The 27,532-nt window shown below is 41.8% G+C and overlaps 1 protein-coding gene across 1 annotated transcript in view; it reads right to left on the bottom strand.

The window, feature by feature from the left end:
• Nucleotides 1-12,526: 12,526 nt before the first annotated feature.
• The window catches only part of CCDC170 (coiled-coil domain containing 170), an 87,746-nt gene continuing 72,740 nt past the window's right edge, over nt 12,527-27,532 (bottom strand). Inside the window, exons 10-12 of the mRNA XM_055534707.1 lie at nt 26,943-27,185; nt 16,598-16,834; nt 12,527-14,459 (exon numbers count right to left, since the gene is read on the bottom strand). Of these exons, the coding sequence (XP_055390682.1) occupies nt 14,271-14,459; nt 16,598-16,834; nt 26,943-27,185 (669 nt within the window). The 3' untranslated portion in view covers nt 12,527-14,270. The remainder of the gene's footprint in view (nt 14,460-16,597; nt 16,835-26,942; nt 27,186-27,532) is intronic.

Raw genomic sequence — 27,532 nt, 5'->3', positions numbered from 1 at the left:
TTGCACTCAGCTGGAAAATGGACTCAGGGTTGGGCTCACTCAGAACACTGGGATGGCTGGGCCTCTCTCCCCACAGGTTCTGAGGATATCTCTCCAAGACTAGCAGGGTCTGGTCTTTCTGGCACGGCAACTAGGTTTCAAGACGGTGGGTCCCAATATGCGAGTGTGTATCAAACCTCTGGTTATATTACACCTGCTGACCTCCCAACTGTCCAAAGCAAGTCACATAGCCAAGACCACACTCATCATGGAGGGGGAATATTGTGGCCTCGGTATCAAGAGGCATGATTCATGGGTGGCCATCCACGTAACATCATCCAGAGGGAGGGAAAAAAACAGTCTTTGATGATAGTGATCTAATCTAGGAACAAAAGTATTAAATATGAAAACATGATAATTGGGCATAGTAAGGGTTTAATATTAACAATAATTTAATTAATATAACTAATAAATATACAGACAATTATGCTATACCAGGCATTGTACTAAACAGTTCGCATTATTATTTAACTAGATTTTCATAGCAACTGTAGAACATTTGGTGCCATTGTGATTCCTCATTTTACAGAGGAGAGAACCAATCGATGCCTGAGTATGGAAGCAAACAGTCAAAGGTAGAGCTCAGTTGAAAGTCCAGTGAGTACAACTCCAAAGTCCATGCTATTACTCCCCAAGTTACCTGACTTCTGACCAATGGTCCCGAGGTCCCCATGGTAGTGGCAGTAGCATGTCTTTTTTTTAACATCTAAGTATTTAATTTTATGCAAGGCTAGGCAGATTATACTTAATAAAATTGAGATTTTGTAATAATTTAGGAAGTAAACATGGATCTAATTCCATAGGATTTTCTATCTTAATGCATGAGAAAGGAGTCTTTGGGGATTTATTTCACTATTCTCCCAAAATGTACTCAGAGTAGCCCTTAGCTCTTACAATTCAAATAAGTGAAAGGAAAAAGGGAAGTGAAAGGAAAAAAGGAGAAGGCAATGACAGAGGACGAGATGGTTGGATGGCATCACCGACTCGATGGATATGAATCTGAGCAAACTCCAGGAGTTGGTGATGGACAGGGAAGCCTGGTGTGCTGCAGTCCACGGGGTTGCAAAGAGTTGCACACAACTTAGCAACTGAACAACAACAATGGGGCATAACTGTCAGAGTAGCCTGTCTTTTAAAACTAACGTTTAACATTCAGTTGAAGTCAATGGTCCCAACTCCCTAACCGGTGAGTCCGCGTCAGCTCCTGTCCACACAAAGATTGCTGCTGAGCATATCCCTTCTTCCTTGTCCACTCCTCTAGGCTAATCCACCTAGAGGATTCTCTGGCTAATCCACCTTCAAGACGCTCCCACTCTCACTCTCCTTTAGGTCAGGGCACAACCGGCCAGGTCCCCACCTTCAGGACTGGCAAGGGGTTCCTCCATGGAGAAGTGCAAGAGGGATAGCACTGCTTAGAACACCCAGCGCCCAGCAGGGCCACTTGACCCTAGTCCCTTGAGGTACTTTAGACCGTTTCTTCAGCTTTAAAGCGAGGCTAATAACAGTGTCTGCCTCGGAGAGTTTAGGGGAAGATTAAATTAGATAAAGTTTACACAGCAGTCTCTGATACATAAATAAGTGGATACCACTGGTGTTGAGATTAAGCGCTTTTCACAGGGAAGTCTGCCCAATGTTATGTGGTAGCCTGGCTGGGAGGGGCGTCTGGGGGAGAATGGGTACATGTATGTGTATGGCTGAGTCCCTTTGCTGTCCACCCGAAACTATCACAACATTCACTGTTAGTCAGCTATCAGTTCAGTTATCCAGTCATGTCCTACTGTTTGTGACCCCATGGACTACACCACGCCAGGCTTTGCTGTCCATCACCAATTCACGGAGCTTGCTCAAACTCATGACCATTGAGCCAGTGATGCCATCCAATCATCTCATCCTCTGTCATCCCCTTCTCCTGCCTTCAATCACTCGTAGCATCAGGGTTTTTTCCAATGAGTCCATTCTTCACATCAGGTATTGGAGTTTCAGCTTCAACTTCAATCCTTCCAATGAATATTCAGGACTGATTTTCTTTAGGATGGACTGCTTTGATCTTCTCGAAGTCCAAGGGACTCTCAAGAGTCTTCTCCAACACCACAGTTCCAAAGCATCAGTTCTTCAGTGCTCAACTGTCTTTATGGTCCAACTCTCACATCCATACATGACTACTGGACAAACCATAGCTTTGACTAGACAGACCTTTGTTAGCAAAGTAATGTCTCTGCATTTTAATATGCTGTCTAGGTTTGCCATAGTTTTTCTTCCAAGGAGCAAGCACCTTTTAATTTCATGGCTACAGTCACCATCTACAGTGATTTTGGAAGCCAAAAAAAAAAAATAAAATCTGTCACTGTTTCCATTGTTTCCCAATTTATTTGCCATGAAGTGAGGGGACCGGATACCATGATCTTGTCTTTTGAATGTTGAGTTTTAAGCCAGCTTTTTCACTCTTCTCTTTCACTTTCATCAAGAGGCTCTTTAGTTCTTCTTTGCTTTCTGCCATAAGGAGTGTGTCATTTGCATACCTGAGGTTATTAATATTTCTCCCAGCAATCTTGATTAAAGTCTGTGCTTCATCCAGCCTAGCATTTCACATGATGTACTCTGCATATAAGTTAAATAAGCAGGGTGACAATATACAGCCTTGACATAATCCTTTACCAATTTGGAACCAGTCTGTTGTTCCATGTCCAGTTCTAACTTTTTGACCTGCATACAGATTTCTCAAGGAGGCAGGTAAGATGGTCTGGTATTCCCATCTCTTGAAGAATTTCCACAGTTTGTTGCATCCACACAGTCAAAGGCTTTAGTGTAATCAGTACAACAGAAGTAGATATTTTTCTGGAACTCTCTTGCTTTTTCTATGATCCAGTGGATGTTGGCAGTTTGATTTCTGGTTCCTCTGCCTTTTCTAAATCAAGCTGGAACATCTGGAAGTTCTTGGTTCATGTACTGTTGAAGCCTCACTTGGAGAATTTTGAGCACTACTTTGCTCAAAATGTGAGATGAGTGCAATTGTGTGGTAGTTTGAGCATTCTTTGGCATTGCCTTTCTTTGGGATTGGAATGAAAAATGACCTTTTCCAGTCCTGTGGCCACTGCTGAGTCTTCCAATTTGCTGGCATATTGAGTGCAGTACTTTCACAACATCATCTTTTAGGATTTGAAATAGTTCAACTGGAATTCCATCACCTCCACTAGCTTTGTTCGTAGTGATGCTTCCTAAGGCCCACTTGACTTCACATTCGAGGATGTCTGGCTCTAGGTGAGTGATCATACCATCATGTTTATCTGGTTCATGAAGATCTTTTTTGTACAGTTCTGTGTATTCTTCCACCTCTGCTTAATATCTTCTGCATCTGTTAGGTCCATACCATTTCTGTCCTTTATTGAGCCCATCTTTGCATGAAATGTTCCCTTGGTATCTCTAATTTTCTTGAAGAGATCTCCAGTCTTTCCCATTCTATTGTTTTCCTCTATTTCTTTGCACCGATCACTGAAGAAGGCTTTCTTATCTCTCCTTGTTATTTTTTGGAACTCTGGATTCAAATGGGTATATCTTTCCTTTTCTCCCTTGCTTTTCACTTCTTTTCTTGTCACAGCTATTGGTAAGGACTCTTCAGACACTCATTTTTCTTTTTTTGCATTTCTTTTTCTTGGGAATGGTCTTGATCCTTATTTCCTATACTATGTCACAAACCTCCATACATAGTTTTTCAGGCACTCTATCTATCAGATCTAATCCCTATATTAATCAGCTATATACTCCAATATAAAATAAAAAATTTAATAACAAAAATAATTTTAATAAAAAAAGATTTTTTAAAAGATTAAGTGTTCTTCAGAACTTCTTTACAATTTATCACATATTCTGTGAGAGCATCCAAGAGGCTTTATCACCTCTGTGAAGGACCTCCTCAGAACTAACAGCATTAGCTTACTTATTAGAAATAATCAAAGAAAACTTTTAAATAAGACACTTAGCTGGGGTTGGGGGGGAATAGCAATGTGATTCTTGAAAGCATGTGAATCACATGTCCCAAAGCCATGTATTATATATCCTGTTGGTTTATATGCTCAACCTCTGTACTGAGGGTAATAAAAATTAAATTGCACTGATGAAGAATCACATTGAAATGTGCTCTTTTTAACCAAATATTTTACTTAATTTTATGTATTTTAGCTAAAACAGGAAAAATTCAAAAACAAATACTGAGTTAAGATGTTTAAAGAGGCCTGAAGACTTTGTGGATGCTTTTCCCATGTTTTACAAGCTTGGCATTCCTCACTCTGCTACAACCAGACACAACTAAAGTCCCATATGCATGATACACCATTGTGCTAAGTTTACAAAATGGAGATTCCTAGGGAAATCTTTTTGGTTACTTACAAATTCTTCCCTGGTGGCTCAGACAGTAAAGAATCCGCCTCCATTGTGGGAGACGTGGGATCAATCCCTGGGTTGGGAAAATCCACTGGAGGAGGGCATGGCAACCCACGCCAGTATTCTTGCCTGGAGAATCCCATGGACAGAATAGGCTGGCGGACTACAGTCCATAGAGTAGCAAAGAGTGACTAAGCACAAATGATAAATTCTCCCAGTTAGATTCTTTAAACACTATCACAAACACAAGGAAACCATAGGATGCTAAAATAATGCCTGCAAATAATCCTCACAATTCCCAGTTACTTTTGACCATCAATGCCCTGGAAAGAGCAAAGTATGTCTTAGAAAGCTTTGGATAAAATGGGCAGTTTAAGTACCCATTAGAATGTCTCTTTTTCTAAAACATGAAAGCTCAGTCTGCCTGATAAAATCTGTTTTGAGCATTTTTCACTTATACTCACCTTGAACAATGAAAGCAATGGAGACATTCTGGTACAGTATGAAAAGCAAGAGCTATACCTCAGCCAGAACTGAGTGCAAACTCCACATTCTTTCCCTTGCTGGTTTAAGGATCTTGAATGAGCCCCTCTTAATCACTTTAACCTTTTTTCTCTTCATATGCAAAAATGAGAATCATAATTCCTCCTTTAAAGATTATTGCAAGGATTATAAGAGTTATTGCAAGTGAAATGTTTGGCACACTATTTGGCACAGAATAGTCATTTGTTAAATGTTTATTTATTCTGTCTTCTCAATAGGCTTTTGTTTCTTAAAATCAATTACCTTCCAACCTACACTGAATTACGGAAAAAGTCCTTCTTGAAAGCCTCAGTCACTGGCATATAGGAGCTTTTACTTAAAAGCTCTACATTAAGGGATTAAATTCTTTACATACCTTAACAATGAAATTAACAATCGCCTTCAAACATGCGACAGGTGAACTAATCTTACACTTCACATTCAATACACACTACCATACTCTTAGACTAAATCATTAGATTTTACACCTACGTGTATAACCAGAAACTTAATTAAAGCCAAACAATATTTTTTAGGAGTACAACAACTGATCCACAAGTGTGTTTGCCATCAAAATTGCCTTGTGAGCTTAATCCAACTTCTACTGAAAAATTACAAGGTACCAATCACTCTTTCTCTCTGTTTTCTCAGACAAGTGTCAATCAGGTTATTAAGCACACAGAGCTATTGCAAAGTACAAATTTACAAAAGGAGAAATTGCTGCCCCAAAGACTAGAACCTGCTCTCCTGATTCTCAACCCACTGTACTCTGTATCAGATTACTAAATCCCTTCTGTGAGCAGCCTTAAATCCTTTCTGTTAATTCAGAGGCAAGGGAGGGAACAGTAGAGTAGAGTAGATACTGTGGATTGGCACTCAACATCCATTTGTCCCTTCTTAAGATGTAGTATTTTTCAAACTACCAGTTGCCATCCATTAGTCCGTCACAAAATCAACTTGGGGGGTCAAGACCAGCATTTCTTAATGGAGTGGAGTAGCCTAGATCAGCATAGAATTGCACAGCAGAGATTAGAATAAAAGTCATTGGGGGCATCACATTGTCTTGTGAATCTTTTATTTCAGTTATACATGAATGTGATTTTGTATACGTGTGGATCAAATAAATTTTACAGCAGAGTATGTCCAAAATGTGAAAAACGTTGTCCTGACATGTCTTCCTACACCTCCAACATTGGGAAGCTAAGTACTCTGTGTTCAGAAATAAAAGATTTCGGGTATAATTTGGGTTTGGTTGATCAGATGCCCAAGGGTGCGATGTGGAAGATGGCAGTGGTCAGAGCTCTACTGCCACATCTATCTCTCTTGGCAAGCATGTCACTGACACTTTGCATCTTCTGGGGCATCATTAGCAGAGGTCTCAGCACACGGTCACAAGATCCATGTGTAGCAAGAGGGAGGACACAAGGCACCCCAGATGGCTGCAGGGGAATGAGGTTCTGGAGTTAACAGCAGTGGGGGAGGCACTCTGCAAACCTGAAATGGTGGCTTCCAGAGTTTGGAGACAGCAACGGGATTCTGCCTCCACTGACTTTCTGGTTGTAGCAGTAGCGGCAGCTCTCTTGGTGGTTTAGTTCTGTGATGGGCCCTTGGGAACTGCTATGGAAATTCAACCTCAAGTCTATTCCTTCAGCCTCCACATGATTCTACAAGCGACTTAACACCTTGTAATAAATCCCTTCTTGCTTAAGCTACTTGGAAAAATGTCTGTTCCATACCCTATTGAGACTGATTGTTGTTGTTCAGTCGTCGTGTCCGATTCTTTGCAATCCCATGGATTGCAGCATGCCAGCCCTTCTTTTCCCTTCAGGAGGCAGCATGGCTGAAAGTGAACACTGTGGATTTAGAAATAAGATTAGTGTAGCTTTCAATTCCAGACTCTGAGTCTTCGTGTTCTTTTGTCCATGAAAGGAGATGTAACCATAAGGATTATTGTAATTAAGTGCCGGTAGAGTTATCCACAGGATACCATGGAAACCCATAGGCAGATGAGCTAATTCTCTGGTGGGGGTATCAGAGACCCTAAGAATAAGCAGGAATCTGTCAAGTGAGGGAAGAAAAGACAATCCCAAAGGTCAGCAGTTGCAAAGCCCTAGAGGGGAAAGAGCACTGTGGGGACTGCAAACATGGTTTTATAGAAAGTATGACATTCATAGAGGAGAAGGGGAGGAATAGAGCCCCGTGTGCTGAGTCAGCAAGGCTGGCCTCCATCCAAAGCGCAGTGAGAACAATTGATGGGCATAAAGCAAGAAGTCATAGGATGCTATTTGTACTTTTTAAGAGATCCCTCAGACTACAATGGAGAAGGAGGGGACAATGCCTCATGCCAGGAACATTAAAGCAGAGACTGAGTAAGAGATAATGATGTGTAAACAACTGTGGTGTTAATGGTGTATAACGGGTAGATGAGGGAGAAGGTAAGCGGCGGAACAGACAGGATTTAATCACATTCATTGAGCTCTTGTAACACCCAATGTTCCAAGCTATGCACCTTACATATGTCAACTCATTGTACTGTTATAAGGACTCTATGAGGAAACTACTCTTGCTATTCCTATTATAGTCCTGAAGCACTATAGTGCTCAGAGTTTAATCAAGTAGCTCAAGTCACTCAGGAGAGCCTGTATTTGAATCCAAGTCTATTTTGCTCAAATCCTGTATGTATCCCCTTCACACCCCTCAGCTGCCTAGGTCAGTGTGAAAATCAGGACAAAGTCCTTATCTAGAGAGACAAAAGCTGGCATCATCATCACATAAATGATCATTAAAGCCATGAGAATGGGAGGAACTGCTTAGTGATATTCACATGCATTGAGTACTCCCCATGTTCCAGAATATTTTGTAAAGACTTTCTATTATTTATTCCTTACAGCAATCTTAGACTGTATTAGTTTCCTAGGGCTTCATTAACAAAATTCTACAAACTCGGTGGCTTAAACAACAGGATTCACTGACTCACAGTTCTGGAGGCCAGAAGTGTGGAACCAAGGTGTTGGCAGGGTGGTTCCTTCTGAGGGTTGTGAGAACCACCTGCGGCATGTTTCTCTCCCAGCTTCTGGTGTTGTGCTGGCCACGTCTGGCATTCTTCAGTTGGTGGCTACATCACCCCAATCTCTGCCTTCATCCTCACCGGGTGTTCTCCCTGTGTGTGTGTCTTTCTGTGTCCAAATTTCCCCTTTTTATAGACACCAGTCATATTGGATTAAGGTCCACCCTGATCACCTCATCTTAACTTGTTCATCTGCAAAGACTCCATTTCCAAATGAGATGTCGTTCACAGGTCCTGAGAGTTACGACTTTAACATCTTTGGCGGGGGGAGCACAAGTCGACCCATAACAGACGGGTATTTTACGTCCATTTTACAGATGAGGAAGTTGAGGCACAGGGAGAAAAGTAACTTGCCTAAGGCTAATGCACCGGAGAGTGTATAAGGTATGGGGAAAGGAGACCAGGGACTGAGGGAACACTTACATCCAAGAGACAGACAAGGAGACCCCACTTTCGTGACCACAGTACACAGACCGGAAATGGGGGCCTGATCTGAGGGGGAACCGATTTACAGGCTTGTCCCTGCGTAAACGTGCTGCTCATCCTGAAGAGTGACTGACTACACCAACCAAGCTCTCCCTAGGAAGTGAATCAGAGAGAGACAGAATGAGGGGAGTTGATGGTGGGAGCCGAGGTGGGAAGATATGCAGAAAAGCCAGGAAGCACGGGAAAACAGAGACAAGGGGAAGCCCTGAAGACGCAGAAATGGATGCTAAAGGCTGAGAGGGAAACAGAGAGCGGATGGCGGTATGGGCAGAAGCAGTAGAAGGAGAGGTTGAGTCATTGTGGCATCCAAGGACACCAGCACTCATGTGACAAGAATCCAGCCATGGCAGCCGTACAGTACCCAGAAACTGGCACTCCAGTGCCTGGATTAACAACTTGTTCCAGCTGATGGGATGCATGACAACTCCACTGAGTTCTGACCGTGAGGTCAAGATTCCCATTCACAGTTATATCCACACTTATCCTTACACGAATCTCTCATTTCGTGTCTGATAACCTTAAAATAATCTAACTCAAGTGCCCAGAGAGGCAGAAAGAAAGGGAGTTGAATGTCACAGTATGGGAGTTAATGGAAGAGAATGTTTCAAGAAGGAAATGGTCAATTACATCAAATGTTTCAGAAAGATCAAGTGAGACAACACTTTAAAAGAAACAGATTTGTTAACCAAAAAATGTAAGAGCTGGGTGAGGGGAGACAGAGGCCAGGTTGCCAAGGATGATGGCATGAATGGGACATAAGACCAGAAAAAGACAACAGTACAAACCACACTTTCAACTGGTTCAACTGTGAAGAGAGAGAAAACCAAGGTTCTAAGTTGTGGAGTAGAAGCAGTGACATTTTTTAAGACAAAAGAGATTTGAATATATTCAAATGCTGATGGAAAGAAGGTACTAATGGTGAGGTTGGGAACAGTTGAGAGAGGAAAACAACTAATAGGGCTAAGTTGCTGAAGATATAAGAGGCCAGGTAGAGGGAATAACCCAAGGCAGGAGGAGAGAAGGAGGCAAAGATGGGTGGGCACATGTACTGGGCTATGTTCGGATCAGATATTAAAGGTATTTCCTGTAATGACTTCTATTTTCTGGGTGAAGTAGGAAACAAGATTATTGGCTGACAGTGAAGAAGGAGGACACAAGGTAAGAGCCTTGAGGGAATGGAGAACATTTGCAACAGTCATTTTGGAAAATGGCAGTGAGATCTAACCAGGAATATGGTGAAGGATTACCAATTGGTGCAAAGGGCTCAAGTGAGATCAAAGGCCATGGATCCAGCATAACACTTAGCCATGCCTTCATGTGATTTCCAGTCTCATTCAGTGAGGCAGGAAAAGCAGCAAAAACATTGCTAGTTGGGATTAATTCCAAGTTAAGGGAAGAAGGGCAAGGGAACAAGAAGTTTAAGGTATTAGGAAGAGAATGATTGAGGAAATATCTTGGCTGGCTCCAGATGAAGACTAGCAAGTCTAGTAAGGAGAAAAATATGAGGACCAAGGGATCGCAAAGAACAGCTATTTGGGAGTGAAAGATGGAGTTCTGGGATATAAGAGGCTCTGGAGAATTTAAGATTTCAGAGGTGGAGAAGTTCTAAGTGATTAGAAGGTCTTCAATTTGGCCATGTGCAATAGATTGTGCTGTCTGTCCTTCCAGCTTCTCTTTCTCTGGGGAGCTTTCTATTTTTACACGTGGTTCTTGTTGAACAGATTATCCTGGAGCTTCACCCCACCCTCACTGCAGGGGCTGGCATGGGTGCAAGTCAGTGAGCTCATCCTTCTGGCTACAGTGATTGACTCAGGGGTGGGTATATGACTAAGAAGAGATGATCAGACCATTCCCTGAGATTTCTTCCATGAATGTTAGAGGCAAATCTCTCTTTCTCAGCTGTTTCTAACTTATGAGGATCTTGTAACTGCTTATGAGCATCTTTCTTGGCAGCCTAGAGAAACCATTTTCAGAAGGAGCAAGTGAGTCCAACGTACAAAGACAAACAAATCAAGCATAGACAAAAGATGGATAAAAGCAAAAAGAATCAGAAAACAGTGTTCAATCCCTGGATCTAGCCATGCTGAAGCTAGTCTAACCCTGGATCTTTCCACAGGGCTCCCCAAAATCTCTCTGCTTAAGGTGCCATGCCATGCTAAGTCACTTAAGTAGAGTCCGACTCTTTGCAACCCTATGGACTGTAGCCCTCCAAGCTCCTCTGTGCATGGGATTCTCCAGGCAAGAATACTGAAGTGGGTTGCCATGCCCTCCTCCAGGGGATCTTCCCAACCCAGGGATAGAACCCACATCTCCTTGGCTTCTGCATTGTATATTCTTTACCACTGAGCTGCTGGGGAAGCCCCTGTCTAAGGTAGTCTACATTAAAAATAACACTGTGCTCAGTTGCTTCAGTCGTGTCCAACTCCTTGTGACCCTATGGACTGTAGCCCCCCGGGCTCCTCTGTCCATGGGATTTCCCAGGCAAGAATACTGCAGTTGGTTGCCATTTCTTTCTCCAGAGAAGGTCTTCCCAACCCAGGGATCAAACCAGTGTCTCCTGCAGTTCCTGCATCACAGGAGGAATCTTGAGCACTGCTATAATCTTCAGTCTAGGAAGTAAGTGGATGAAACAAAGGAGGTAAAGATACGACAGCTGAGATGGCTGAGAAACTAAAGACAGAATGTTGCGTCGGTTTGCTTTACAGGCTTGAAAGTCATCTAAGACAAAGACAGTTCTTGATGGGAGTGGAAAAGACACCTCTGAACCATTCTGACAGTCTTAGGTAGGAAGAATAGAAAAGATGTTAGTAGGTAGCTGCTATAAGGATAGAAAGTTATATGTTAGCAGGAGCCTCAAAAGAATGATGCTTTTTATACAAAGGCGAAAGAAGAATAGGGTGGAGGTTGCAGAGGGGAAAGGGAAACAGCCAGACCCCACTTGCTGAAGAGAAGTTACTGGGGTGTGTGATAATGGAGATAAGATTGCTGCTGGGTGAAGCGGGCGGAGCCTTCTCAGTCAAAGGCTATGTAACCACGAGGTGCTTCCCCAGTGAAAATCAGGCTCCATGTCTAAGTCCTAAATATGACTACAATATCAATAACGTAGACATTCTTTAACAACTTTTCCACCTACCACTCTTTGTCCTTGAATCACTCACTGTTCATCTGAAAGACAAAGGAAAACTGGAAATTTAGATGGATCAGGTTTAAATGTATTTTTCCTAATGGAGATATTCTATGCATACATTCAAATGCCTCAGACCATGATCAGAATAACAACCTCGGTAGCAATTATCACTCAAGTGATTCAGTAGAATAGTTAATGTTAAATATTTTAACACTCTATTTAGAAAATCACATCACACTAATGCATTTTATTGGACAACATAAAATATACATGGATATTACAGAAGAACAAAATCTAACACAAAATTTTATGAAGCTGGCCTGCCAACTCTGGAATGAAGCCACAAAGGGAAGGACGACACCCAGCTGGCACTTCAACAAGGAGGGTAATAGCTTTACTAAAGGGTTGTCAATGTGTCCAAATGACACATGCTTACTGCGCATGTGGACATATGTACACAGACAGAGTTTATTTTCCTTATCCCATGTAGACATAGTCTTTCCACCAGAAATTCCTAAAGATTATATTCAAAGAGTTTAAATATTTCTACGTGTATTAAAGATGATTGTATCTGTACTTGAGTTATATATTGGAAATATTATATAAATGTCTATTTGGATAAGTGGAATGTAATTCTGTACGATAAAGAGAAAGTACAGTACTAACCACTCCAGACCCTTTTTAATCCCTTATATGAGTATAGAAATAGAATTAATGAATAGAATTAATAAATCAAAATGGAAAAATAACATTATGACAGTTTATGTTTTTAAAGTGATGTTGTTAAAAGTACCTTTGAAGAGTATAGAAAGGAAATGTACACAGAAAATAAATGAAGTTCATCAAAGAGTGTATTTGGAAAATAATAACAGAGTGAATGTACAAATACTGATCTCCCCCTGCCCTGGACCTGCCCCTCATAGCCGGCAGCAGACTGTGTTCTGTGGCCTGGCTGGAGCAGAACCACCCAGCACTTCCATCCCCCAGGAACCCAAAGAGTGAAGTCGCCTTCTCCACGGAGGTGAATGTGGTCCAGAGCAGCAGCCACTGCACCTTTGGAGACGTGAAGGATCTCCAGAGACCTCGGACCTTCCCCTGGAGGAATACACAGCTGCCTCCCCCCCTGTGCAGAGCTGGTCCATGTCCTCAGTCAGGGCTGTGCAACAGCAGAATGCATGTGGTGGGAAAAGCCAGGCAGAGATGACCCACGCCCAGCAGAGTCTCTTGGTCACACTCCCTCTATGTCAGCTGTCATCCAAACTGTGTGAAACTCATTTCCTTTCTTCTAGAGTCTTCATTTTCTCTTAATGTTTGGGGAAAGTCTATTTTCTTCCTTCTCCTTTAATTAGACACTCATGCTTTGTTAAGGGATTGTAAAAAAAAAAAAAAAACTTTTTTGGAGGCAAGAAATAAGAATATTGCCCAAAGAGAACACGTTTTTCTTGGGAAGATAAGAATATGGTTTCCTGGAAAATATTTGTGAAACAGAAATTTAAAAGGAAGACATAAAATAATAGAAATGCACTACATAATCTCCATCTTGAAAAAATTATCCCTGTTGTCAGTACATTTGATATAAAGTAAAAGTACAGTGAAAGTCATTCAGTTGTGTCTGACTCTTTCTGACCCCATGGACTGCAGCCCACCAGGCTCCTCTGTCCATGGAATTCTCCAGGCAAGAATTACTGGAGTGGGTTGCCATTTCCTTCTCCAGGGTATCTTCCCTACCCAGGGATCGAAACTGGGTCTCCTGCAGAGTAGGCAGATTCTTTACCATCTGAACCACCAGCAAAGCCCCTTACATTTGATATATTAGTGAATAAACTGTGTAGATTTTCTTTATCTTATAGGTATTTTATGTTAAAGTTTTTATTTTTCAAGTACAGAGCTCAGCTCTGTTCAAACATTAAAGATTACCACCATATGTGATATGGTTGCAACATTTAAAAGAGGTACTTTTTTTTTTTACAGGACCTCAGTCTTAGGTGTGTTTCAGTCAAATTATTAGGTATATGGCTTTTTAAAGAAATCATATGTGTCACACTTATAAATCTCAGTCACTTTTGGGCTTCAATCCTTGATTGTAAGGATGTTTTCCTCCCTTTGTGGTGCAGGTAATTTTCACCAGAATCACAGGAGTTCAAGAGAAACAGAAAGACTGAAATAACAGAGAAGGTGTAGCTTTTGATACAGAGGCAGTGTAGTATTCATTCTGGTTCTGTCAGAAATTAACTGCAATCATAGGGAGGTAACCAAGATCACCTCTCTGAGCCTCAGAGAGGTTATAAAATAAAAGCATTACAGTTTCTCCACATTATTATTACGAGAATTAAAGTGGGTAGTAGAATCCCTGACTCATAATAGATACCACATAAATGTTCATTCCCTACCATCATTTCCAGTTCTAGATAATCCAGTAAAATTTTTCTTGAGTCCCAAAGTGCTAGCAAATAAAATAGTAGTTGTTTATAGTGCCAAACACCTAAGGATGGCACTCTTAAGATCCTTTTTTGTCCATGATAGATTCTTGTAGTATCATCAGAGAATGCAATATTCACTCCCAGATCAAATTTCAGAGGATTGGGGAATTTATGAAATTGAGAATTGCATCCTATCTCTCATCATCTCCACCTCCCTCAAGAGACACAGTGTTCAGTGAAGAAGTTGTGGGGGCCTGTCTTGCTTTGCAGTCACATCTTTGAGGCAGGCACAGGGGACAAAGTGATGCTGGTGTGCATGGATCAGTCTTTCCAGACACTTGATGATTTCATAGTCAGGAAGAGCAAGACTCATCATGTTCAAGCCCAGCATCTGAGAAACCACCTCCCTGAAGTCCACCAGCTGCAATAGCAAACAGAACCACATGAATCGCGAGAACAGATTGCAGCAACACTACCAGATCAAAGGCAATCCAAACACCTGTGGAAAACCGAGGTCTGCATGAGCTAGCCCAATTACTTAGTCTCGTTACTCTTCAGGTAATTCTCTCATTTATAAAAAGATGAAGAAGAAGAAGGAAGGGGAGTATGGAGGAGGCTAGCCTACAAAATTACCTCTAAAGTCCTTTCAGACACCAACTTTCAGCAATTTAATAACCACTTTGTTTTTTATTTACTTTTGATTGGAGGATGATTGCTTTACAATATTTGCTGGCCTCCGCCATACATCAACATGAATCAGCCATAGATATAAGCACGTCCCCTCCCTCCTGAGCCTTCCACCCACCTCCCACCTCCCACTCCATCCTACCCTCTAGAAAACCACTTTTATGATGAGACAATTAATGTGGTAGTAGCAGTAAAGTCACTCACTTCTGTCTGACTCTTTGACACCCCGTGGACTGTAACCCATCAGGCTCTTCTATCCATGGGATTCTCCAGGCAAGAATGCTGGAGTGGATAGCCATTTCCTTCTCCAGGGATCTCCCCGACCCAGGGATCAAACCTGGGTCACCTGCATTGCAGGCAGATTCTTTACCGTCTGAACTACCAATTAATGTGGTATTGGCTACCAAATCAAGAAACCCAGTTCAGCAACTATAAAGGAGACTCTGCCCTTGATAAGATTTCATTTTCTCACTTCTAGGGTTAATGAGCAACCTACCTACCTCCCTCCCATGCCTGTTCTGAAGTTAAGATCAAATGAAATGATAGTTGACTGTGTATGTGTTCTGCACACTAAGAAATGCTTTACAATTGTTGGTGTGGTTGAGTCTGTCACATGATAAATGCTTATGCCCTGGGGCGTTAACTGGGCAATGAACCTCTTCAACTAAAGGAAGAACCAATAGCAGAAGAAGTATGAGCTGATGAATATGGAGGACTTCTAAGTGTTGATCAAATCACATCACACAGATTGCCATTTCACAGCACATTGGACTCTCTGGGACAATTATTTGTCCATCACAAAAGGAAAAATGGGAGTTTGGGGCCAGAGAAGATGGACAACATGTGACTTATACCCCTTCAATTCTCACAGACTGGTTGCTGTGATTCTAGCCAAAAGCAGTAGTAGATCAACTAGAGATGGCCAGACGACCCCTTCCATTTCAGAAAAGGTGTGAACCCATCCAAAGACAGATGTTCCTCCAGGAGAAGTGCTGTCCAAACATCACCTCCGTGTGCTCATTAACTTCCCAAGCCCTTTCCTATGCTGAGTCCAACATGGGAAAGCAAACGCTCTCTCCAGCCTAATCTCCCCAGTGAAAAAGCTTTCCTCAAACTTTCCCCCCTTCTGAATATGGCCAAAGCTATTAAGCTGAGAAGTTCCCACTGAGACCACTCACTCTTGGACTTTGGCCTTCCTCAGCTCTGCCTGACACATGAGCCAAAGCAGAGGCTGCTAAAGAGAAAAAATATCCTGGGATCAGAGTCCTCACTGTGCCCTTCTGGGCTGCAGAGAGCGAGTGAGATGAAAGCCAAAAGCAGGGGTCAGGCTGCCCACGACATGTTTCTTTCTGCCTGACCTCCTGATGGGCTCACCAGATAGCACCCCGCCTTGCACCCAGCGGGCGCACAAGTTCTGTTTTATGGTTTACATCTGGGATCGGCCGGCCATTGGGTCTGGGTGCCACTGTTTGTGATTTGGGACCGTTTCCTGCAACTGATCTCTGCTGGAGATAAAATTTCCCTCCTGAGGCTGAAGCCCTGGATAACGTTAGATCTGGGATAACTCGAACTTCAGAGGCAATCAGCAAACATAATAAAAAAAAGAAAAAAAACTCTCCATAGCCAGGACCTGGCTTTTCACAGGCTTTCCATGGCTTTGCAAGCCATTAAAAGGTGAATTGCTTTTCTTAGTGGAGTAAATTCATAATGGTTGTTTTGATGCCAAAAGGATGGGAGGGGGCAGATATAGATATGTTGGAATTATGTAGAAAGCCTGATTAAATAGTTATAAAGAGATACATGAATAATTATCACACTTTTGAATTGTCTTATCTTTCCAAAATAAGGTTTCACCACCAGGTTTCTACCCACCTGCCTTTCTCTCTTTTCTGCTTCTTCCAGAGATTTTTTTAGTGTCTTCATTTCACTGGTTACAACTTCTAGCATGTTCCTGGCCCTCTCTTTATTCTCCTTAGCCTCATGCTCTGTAGTCTCCAGTTCTGATTTGACAGACAGCAGCTTTTTCTCAGCTTTCTCCTTCATTTTTTCCAGTTTGTCTCTGGATTTATTTAGGTCTTCAATGGCTCTGGTCTGTTCCAAAGTTTTAATCTAAGAAGTCAAAGAGAATGCTAATAATTTCGTCTGCATTTATTTAGGAAAGCTGTATAAACAAGACAAACCAGAAGTCAATGAAATTCACTTAACAACTTTTTTTAATAAACAAATAATGGAATGAAAAATGATGTAACTGCTGTGAATAACAGTTGGGCCATTTTCAAACTGTAAACACAGAGTTGACCTATGACCCAGCGATTTCACTCCAAGGTACATAAATCCAAGAGAACTAAAAACTTATGTCCACACAAAATCTGTGCATGAATGTTTCTAGTAGCACTATTCATAATCACCAAAATGTGAAAATAGCCTGAATATCCATTAATGGATGAGTAGATAAAGAAGATGTGGTATATCCATACAACAGAGTATTATATAGCAGCAAAAAGGAACAATGTACTGATACATATTACAATACGGATAAGCCTTGAAAACATTATGCTAAGAGAAAAAAGTCAGTCACAAAAGACCACTTATTGTATGATTCCATTTATAGGAAGGATCCAGAAAAGGCCAGGGGCTGGTGGGAGTAGAGAATGAAGAGTAACTGCTGACAGATACAGGGCTTCTTTTTTGGGGTGATGAAAATATTCTGAAATTAGATAGCAGTGACGTTTACACAATTCTGTGAATATACTAAAAACCACTGAATTGTACACTTTTAAAAGAGTGAGATTTATGGAATGTAAATTGCATCTTGATAAAACTGAGATCAGAAAGCATATTTACAAAGAAGCCTCTAAAAAGGATCAAAAGGAATTGCTTTGAAATAAATTAAGAAGTGCATATGGGATGGACAAAGCAGAAAGACTAGCAGAGCTCTGAATTTAGTTCTGAGCCTCCTAACAGTTCAGACAAGGCCTACAGTCATAGTCTCCAAGAAAAAGCAAGAATTTGTGTTTCAATTTTATTGAAAGTCATTTAAAGGTAACATCTGAAAGTAATAAAAATAAAAGATAACAAATAATGAGTGTGCGCTGTCTCCTCCCTCCCCCTTTCATCACATCCCTTCTTTCCTGAGAAGGAAGGATAATTTCTTGTTGCATCTACTCCCATCCTGTGGTTCCCAGGGTGAAGCTGAATAATGGGGAGAGTGTCAGGGAAGAAGAAAGTCTGAGAGACTAAACTGATCTACTGAGAGAGGAATGGAAAGAGTCTCTGTTAAGTAGGCTGCAAAAGCTACTCTTGGAAGAAACTTGGGAGGATGGAAGAGGGACTTGTGAGGAGATGTAGGATGCCATGTAGGGAGGAAACTAAAGAGAGAGAAATGGAAAAAAGATGCTTTAAAATATTGCCACTCTTGAATGAAATCCTTCTTTGGTTTTCTCTTTTTTTCTTCCTTTTTTTTTTCTTTTGAATAACAATAATAAAGCAACCACTATCGTTTAGTTTGTCAGACAGCTGATTGTTTATTGCTGAGGGATTTTGAGATTGTTGTGATTTCCCTAGACTACATTTGGACGCTACCGTCAGAGATTAAAATCTTGACCGAGTCTTGGGGTTAGAGCGCATCTTCACAGAGACTGAGTTCCAGAATTATGGCGTAAGGAGCACAAGCTGACCTGACCTAAACCCTGAAGAGTCCTCCAACACTTCTGGAAAGTCAGAGGAATGGTAGAAGCTATTCTCAGATTGGATTATGACACGCTATGGAAGAAAAGTGCCTGCTTGGGATACTGATGTCCAGATGGAAAATCATCAGATTTATATTGTCTGGGTGACATCATTAAACTGAGAAAGCTTGAGTCAAATGCCTAAACTGGAAACTTGTTTTTACCTACCATCACACACACACACACACACAACTTCTTAAGAAACTAAATTCCTTTCCAGGCAGAGAGGAAGTTGATGGCAGACATGCTCACACAAGTTCACCAAATTTTTTACTGGTTCCATGAAGGAGAGAGGAAATCCCTTGGGAACCTGACAGCTGCTGTGGGACTTGCAATTGAGAAGGTGTGAGAACAACTGCTATAGCTTGGGAAACATGGAGGAAATAAAAGCAACATCAAGGGGAAGGGGTTCTGAGTCAGCTTTCTAGTCAATGAAATAGCAGCAGTAGAGCAAGCATTCGCGACAAGGAAATGGGGGCTGACCTTGGAGATCATTCAGGAACTCCAAGTTATCGAAGCCCATATTTGAATATAGATGGTAAATCAGCACCAGTATATTACAATGATATCTCAGTGTTGATTCCTGGGTGCAGCTATTTTACTATGGTCACACAGAAGAATTCTCTTGTTCTTAAGAGATACCTGGGAAGTATTTAGGCATGAAGTGTCATGATGTACTCTCAAATGATTCCTCTCTCTGTCTTTGTCTCTCTCTCATTATGCAAAATATAGCAATCAGTAAAATGTTAACAATCTACATGAACAGTAGAAGAATGTCTGTTATGCTATTCTTGAAACTGTTCTATTTGTTTGAAATTTTGCAAAATAAAAACTTGAGAAGGGAGCTTTCCCATGCATGATTGAGGCATGTGTAAAGTATCCTATCAGTAAAAAATTTTGAATATATATGCACATTTATTTATAAATTATATAAACAAGAACTCTAAAAATACATTCTGTATTTTTTCAAATATTTTACAAATAGGGGACGTTAGAGGGGCAAAATCAGTATCAACCTTAAAACAAAGTGATCTCCCTTTCACAGAGATACCCTTCACGTGCCAACAATCTCAGGGCTGCAGAGAAAATACGGGGTAAAGAGAGAAGTTTCTGGAATTGTTACATGGAATTAAAAATGTTGTATTAACAGAAGAGGAGATATATTCAGCCTTTCTGCTCAGCTTGGAAAAAACATTTACAGTGGGCCATCTACCAAAAGAGATGGAACACAGCTTGGAGAGTTAGAAGCACATAAATCAAGTCCTAATGAGAAGAATTTATAGCCAAGAATTTCTCAAAAATATGAGACTTTATCACAGTCCTGAGGGCTGCCTGAATTCCTGTTGTCAGGGAGCAAGTTACAGAGTCCAAGCCAAACCACCAGGACAGAACTGGGAGCCAACTTTGGGAAGGCATTCTCAGCCTCCTAAGTCAAACAAGATTGCTGGGAGGGGAGCAGGGCAAATGGGTTTCTTAATCCAACTAAGGGAGCTTCTCAGAGCCAGCCCAGAGTTCAGTGAGAGTCTGTGTCCCTAAGTTTTTCCCAGTGGGTCTGAGATGGTCATAAACAGGACTGATGCACCATGCAGACCCCAGCCAGGATGGATCACATTCTAAGAGTTTCCCTTCTGGTGAATAACGTATCTGGCATCTGCCTCCTGGAGGAAAAGCATTTCAAATCTGGCGAACGATTCTCTCTTGTGTTATAAGGGCCAAGGGCTCTGAAAGATAAGGTGATTAAATTTAAAATCTGATCTGTTGAATCTGCAAGTGGATCTACAATCTTCACCTGGAGGGTTTTCTGAAGATTGTACAGAAAAGAGGACCCTAAGGTTACAGCCACTATGGAGAACAATATAAAAGATCCTTAAAAAACTAAAAATAGATCTATCATATGACCCTGCAATCCCACTCCTGGGTATATATCTGGAGAAAAATGTGATCCAAAAGGATACATGCACCCCAACGTTCATTGCAGCACAGTTTACAATAGCCAAGAAATGTCCATCAACAGAAGAATGGATAAAGATGTGGTACAGGTATACAATGGAATATTACTCAGTTATAAAAAAGAAAGAAGGAATGCTATTTGCCACAACATGGATAGACCTGGAGATTATCATACTGAGTGAAGTAAGTCAAACAGAGAAGAAATATTGTATGACATCCCTTATATGTGGAATCAAAAAAGAAACAATACAAATGAACTTACAAGACAGAAAAGAGACTCACAGGCAGAGAACAAACTTAGGATTGCCAGGAGGGAAGGGATAATTAGGGACTTTGGGAAGGTCATGTACACACTGTTATATATAAAATGGATAACCAACAAGAACCTACTGTATAGCACATGGAACTCTGCTCAATGTTATGTGTTAGCCTGGATGGAAGGAAAGTTTGCAAGAGAGTGGATATATGCATATGTATGACTTAGTCCCTTTGCTGTTCACCTGAAACTATCACAACATTGTTAATCGGCTATACTCCAACACAAAATAAAAAGTTTAAATAAACAAAAAAACAGGACTCTGCAGAAGCCCTGAACTGTACAGGCACTCTCTAAAGAGGGTGGGACAGCAGAGGAGAAGGGTTGCCCAGGAAAGCTGCATTCCTCCACAAAGAACCCCAGAGATTTTGCTAGGAGGGAACTATAGCAGAAACCATAGGAAGCTGTTCTACTTTGCAGGCTGAGTTCACCTCCACTCCCCCACCTCACCCAAGAGGTCCTTTCTCACAGGTTCTGCTTGATGCACACATTCAAAGCTGGGTGAGTCCAGGGCAATTCAAGGTCAATGAGTCAACATAATCAGAGCTCAGTTCATGATTGGTAGGTTAGGGGGAAAAATATAAACTAAAGTCACACGGGCTGGATTGGAGAGCATTCTGAACTGTGGGAGGAGCATGGGAAGCAGAGTCTGTAAGCAGATGAGAGCTTTGCTGGTGGCTGAAGATTCTTATTCCTTTTGAGTGTGTCCTTGAGAGACTACAAGAAAGATAATGGTTGTTTTCCACTAGTTTCTGGTTATCTGACTACCGATTTTTGGCCACAGCTCCCTACTAAGATTGTGTCCTGTAGAACAGTCTGAAAGCGCTCCATTGAATATCTGGTCTTCCTTTATTACTTCCCAGAATAAAGATCCATCTAAGTGAGCTCCTGGGGCTAAGTTCCAGCCAATGAAGACTAAGAAGTGTTGTACTGTTCCTGGAAAGCAGCGTACTGGGTATCCTTCCACCTTGCTTCCTGCCTCGTGCCTGGAATGAGGCAGAGCCCAGGTAGCTGGCTTGCCCTAAGAGGTGGTCTTGAGGAGGAGTTATTGCCACGACAGTAAAGCAGAGAGAACAAGCCAGGATTAATGATGACCATGAAGCTATCCTCCTAAACATGGAATGACTACGCCCATGCTTTCTTTCAGTGAGAAAGTAGCAAACATCTCTCCTGACCAAGCCACTGTTTTGCGTTTCAGCCTTTTCAGCTGAAACTAATCATAACTCACACCAGCTATGAAGCAACTGGCATTTCATGAGTTATGCAAAGGGCTGGAGTCCTGCCACCTGTTTCAGTCCCTGCGTTTGCATTTGTGCATAAGGCTACGCTTCTGCCAATTAGTAACACACCTTTAATTATCTTAGGTTAATGAAGAAAGAGCAAAGGTAGAGTTAATACATAAATAATGTGTTCATGCCAAGTGGAGGCCACGCTGTGTCATGATATATGTACAAACAAAGCATCTGCAGCAGCAACATAAAGGCACATAGTAGAATAATTCACTCTTGCTGCTGCTGCTGCTGCTAAGTCGCTTCAGTCGTGTTCGACTCTGTGCGACCCCATAGACAGTCTCCTACCAGGCTCCTCTGTCTCTGGGATTCTTCAGGCAAGAACACTGGAGTAGGTTGCATTTCCTTCTCCAATGCAGGAAAGTGAAAAGTGAAAGCGAAGTCGCTCAGTCATGTCCGACTCTTAGCGACCTCATGGACTGCAGCCTACCAGGCTCCTCCGTCAATGGAATTTCACTCTTAGACAACATAAACTGTCCACATGTCAGAACCAAAAGAGCCCATACCACACACAAGCAATTGGTACTATGCGTTCTTGGTAATGGTGATTTCAGTGAAATAAAATCTAGCATAGTGAATTAATATTGCCCATCTTTGCTGCTAAGTCACTTCAGTCGTGTCCGACTCTGTGCGACCCCGTAAACGGTAGCCCACCAGGCTCCGCCGTCCCTGGGATTCTCCAGGCAAGAACACTGGAGTGGGTTGCCATTTCCTTCTCCAATGCAGGAAAGTGAAAAGTGAAAGCGAAGTCGCTCAGTCGTGTCCGGCTCTTAGCGACCCCATGCACTGCAGCCTACCAGGCTCCTCCATCCATGGGATTTTCCAGGCAAGAGTACTGGAGTGGGGTGCCATTGCCTTCTCCGATTGCCCATCTTTAAATATATATTTATTTCTTTGGCTGCACCAGGTCTTAGCTGTGGCACTTGGGATCTTTAGCTGTGCCATGTGGGATCTAGTTATCTGACCAGGGATCGAATAAGGATCAACCAGGATCTGACAGGCCCCTAAATGGGGAGAGCAGAGTCTTAGCCACTGGACCACAAGGGAAGTCCCCAATATTGCCAATTTTTAAATTCTAGTTTTACACTTTGTTTTGATTTCTAAATTGATTTGGATTTTATAGTGGTAAAAATGTAATGAGATTAAGAAATTTCTATATAGTATTAAGTTTGTACATATGCAAGCAATATTAAAATAAAATTACTCTGGCTCAACACAGGAAGGGGAAATACAGACAATACTTTTTCTTTCAAAAACGGATTTCTGCAATACTTATGTTTGTCTGCTAAACTAAAATTTAGTAATTTATCTGGAAAGGTCTGCTTTTCCCTGGTCTAGAATTCAGGAGGAAATTTAATACAAACCTTTAAAAGAAAGGTTTGAGTAAGCTATGTTTTGCAATAGACATAGAAACACATAAAAAAAAACTGGCATGCAAATTTTCAAAACAGACTTATTCATCATAAACAAAAATAATGGAAATAATCCAAATGCCCATCAGATACTGAATAAACAAAACACAGTATGCCCATACAATGGAACATTATTCAGCCATTATAAAGAAATGCGATAGTTAAGTTTATGTGTCAATTTGACTGGGCCACAAGGTCCAGATATTTGGTCAAGCATTATCATGAATTTTCTGTGAGGTTGTTTCAGCATAAGATTAACATTTCCCTTCCGTAATGTGGGTGCACTTCAACCAATCAGTTGAAGGCCTGAATAGAAAAAAGACAGACTTCCCCTGAAGCAAGAGAAGAACTCTTCCAGCAGACAGGCTTTGGACTGGCTCTTCCTGGATTTCCAGCCTGCTGGCTCATCCTGCAGATTCTGAACTTGCCAGCTTCCATAATTATGTAGGTCACTTCCTTAAAATAAATCTGTGTGTGTGTACACATCCAATTAGCTCTGTTTCTCTGGAGAACTCTGATTAATACAGGAATGAAGTACTGATCACAATATGGGTGAACCTCGAAAACACAGAAAGTGAAAGAAGCCAGAGGCAATAGGCTCCATGATGTATGGGTCTATTTATATGAAATGTCCAGAATGGGCAAATCCACAGAGACAGTAGCTCAATCATTACAGAATCTGCCTGCAGTGCAGGAGACCTGGGTTCAATCTCTGGTTCAGGAAGATTCCCTGGAGAAGGAAATGGCAACACACTTCAGTACTCTTGCCTGGAAAAGCCCATGGACAGAGGAGCCTGGCAGGCTACGGTATGTGCGGTCTCAAGAGTCGGACGCGACTTAGCAACTAAATCATCATAGAGATAGAAAGTAGATTATTGATTTACAGAGTTTGAGGAAAGGATGAATATGGAGTATTGTCTCTTGGGTTTTTGTGTTTTTTTTTTTTTGTAGGGGTGGATAATGGGCAAATTCTAGAATTAGGGAATGGGGATAGTTGTACAACCTTGTCAATATATTACACCAAAAACCACTGAACTTTGTACTTTCAAAGAGTGGATTTTATAGCATGTAATTTCAATCTCAATTTTTAAAATAAAACACATAGAAATGTAGTCCAAATGATTATTTTGGATTGACCATCTATAAATGGTGAAATTAATTCTTAATTGAATAAGAGTGTCCCCCAACCCATGCAAAAAATACATCTACCAGAACCTCAGACTGTCATCTTATTTGTAATAAGGGCCTTTGCAAGTGTAATTAAGAAGCTCAAGGTGAAATTATCCTGGATTTGGGTGGGTCCCAGATCCACCAGTGGGCTTCTCCAGTGGCTCAGATAGTAAAGAACCCACCTGCAATGCAGAGACCTGGGTCTGATCCCTGGGGTGGGAAGATCTCCTGGAGGAGGGCATGGTAACCCACTCCAGTATTCTTGCCTGGAGAATCCCCATGCACATAGGAGGCTGGTGGCTACAGTTCATGGGGTCACAAACAGTCAGACACAACTGAACGATTAAGCACAGCACAGCAGATCCACTGGAGCTGGTACTCAGCACTGAGTATAAAGCTTATTGTTTAAAAAGTAGACCAGAACAGGTTATAGGACATAATTACCTCTAATTAAGATTTTCACCTTGATGGTGAAAGAATTGAAAGCAAAGTTAAAGGGAACTCATTTTTCACTTAAGGATGGAACATTATATAATACCCCATCCTGTACCACCTAGAAGCAGTGTGCACACACCAGTGGTGTCTGTTCCACATTTGAAAATGTTGCTTACAATGTTGATACTGGAATTGGAAATTCTCAGGCCAGCCACAGTGACCAGAAACACAACTTGTATAATCACATCATCCGGAAAGCAAAACTTCATTATAAGAATCAGGCTTTCTTGTGAAAAGGTTAAGTGGAAAGACGCTTGTAAATAATTAAAAATAACGCAGTGAAAAAATGATGAAGACCTAAGTCGCTGAGACCAAAAGGGGAACAAACTACAGACATAGCCCTCAGTTTCCACTTGCTGCTTCCTGCTTCCGCTCTCTCTTCCGGCTTCCGCTCTCTCTTCCGGCTTCCGCTCTCTCTTCCTGCTTCTGCTCTCTGCTACCGCTAGGGTGACTCCTCTTAACCCAACGCTTCTGGTTCACAGGGTTGTCTTGGGCCAGGAGTCCTATGGCCACTCTCACTACACTTAGCCAGGATCACGACTTAGAACATCTGCCCCAGAGTCTCTGATGGCGTGTCACTGTGTCCGTCACTTGAGAGGGTCACCCTCGCCTGCTCCCACAGCACGCTGTCCCTCTCGCATCTTTAGCCACCTTCCATATTCCCCATGGGCGCAAATGGAGCCTCAGGCTCTGGAAGGGTGCAGTCTAGGCCCCCTGCCCCAGCACTCCTGCAGCCCCCACCAGCCAGGGTGGAACCAACCGCATGCTGACGTCAGGGATTTTCCCTATACCCACCAGACACACACCCTAAAGGTCAATTTCAAGGTGTGAGCAGGGTGTCCAGGATACTTACCTCCGACACTTTCTCCTCACCCAGGGACCCCATCAGATGCTTTCCCTAGCTTCTTCCTTTACATGCAAATGTGTCCCTTCCCCTGGGCTATGTCTGCCCTTTCCTTCTCTAGGGAAGCCAGCCTCTGTTTAGCTACCTTGTTCTGATGCCAGAAGGGCTTGGAGGAGGGAGCGGGGAAGAGCTAATGACTCAGAAGAGAAAATCAAGTGGGAACTATGCCCTAAGATATGGTTCTGCTACACAGATTCAACTGCTGGCTTTATTCCAGATTCCTTTTCCCAACTGATCTGTCTCCAGACTCAGAAACATTCCATTTCAGAGCCCTCATCTGCAGAGAGGAAGGACATCACTGTTGCCAGTACGCAAGACAGGTGTACCTGCCAGGGATTCCAGTGTATATGAAGTTAACATATTATTGCCAGGGGCATACACACGTGACATTTGAATATTTTTATTAAATCCTAAGTTTTTATTTCATTCTTCTCTATACTCATTAGAAGTCAAAGACCTCGAATCCAGGAAGCACATGGCCCCAGCCTGTCTGCCCTCTTCCCTGCTTGGTGTGACAATATCCCAAAGCATAATAACACACACCCTACTGCCGTCTGATCCTTCTCAGTGAACACTTGTGTGTATTCATTTTCTCATCTTCTCTAAGCAAATGCCAACGCAAAAAAAAAAAAAGCCTATATGATTCCTAATATCATAGTCACCCACACTTTGAAGATATGTTTTTATTTTCTGTACATCACATCACCCCTTTTTGACTTGATTTTTCATTCAGCAACTATGGATGGCTTCATTTCAGATATTGAAGAGACACAAAGTTGATCTACCCTGCTGATTTGTGAAATTTGTTGCATTTTCTCACAGCTCTAGAAAATCAGAGAAAGTTTTCAGCTTTTTTTTTTTTTCCTAGTGTGGCCCTTATAAGGCTGTCACTCTTTTGCATAAATTTTTATGGAAACACAAACAGTGACAAGGAAACACAGCTGAGCACTTGCCTTAAGTTCATTGGTGTCAGCCAGTTTGGCTTTGAGCTCGGTGTTCAGCTCTTGACACACACTCAGCTCTTTCTGCAGCCTCTCCACCTTCTTCTGCAGCTTCCTGATGGTGACATTGGCCTCATCGCGCTCCACCATCAGAGCCGAGCGCACCTGCTTCTCCTGCTCCAGGTGGGCTATTTTCTGCCGGAGGAGGTTCATGTGCAGCTCTTTGCTCTCCAGTCTTTCCTTCTGAGTCTTTAGCTGGTTTGATACAAAAAAAGGATTTTTTTTTTTAGCTGTGAAATCCCATTCATTTATTTTTTAGGTTTTTTAAATGTATTTAATTTTAATTGCAGGATAATTGCTTTACAATATTGTGTTGGTTTCTGCCAAACATCAGCATGAATCAGTCATAGGTATACATATGTTTCCTCCCTCTTGAGTCTCTCTTCTACCTCCCTCCCCAAGGGATTTTTTAAAATAATCATTGAATAGTCAGTAAATATAAATGAATTCCTCAGATAATATTGATCTTTATCTATACTTCAATAAGACTAATTTGTAAACCATCAAAAAAAGGCTATTGGATTCCTCTTCCTGATTGCATT

The sequence above is a fragment of the Bubalus kerabau genome, chromosome 9, assembly GCF_029407905.1.
Source record: "Bubalus kerabau isolate K-KA32 ecotype Philippines breed swamp buffalo chromosome 9, PCC_UOA_SB_1v2, whole genome shotgun sequence".
Taxonomy (NCBI): Eukaryota; Metazoa; Chordata; class Mammalia; order Artiodactyla; family Bovidae; genus Bubalus; species Bubalus kerabau.
The sequence above is the reverse complement of the archived record's forward strand: the minus strand, read 5'-3'. Positions and strand labels throughout refer to the sequence as shown.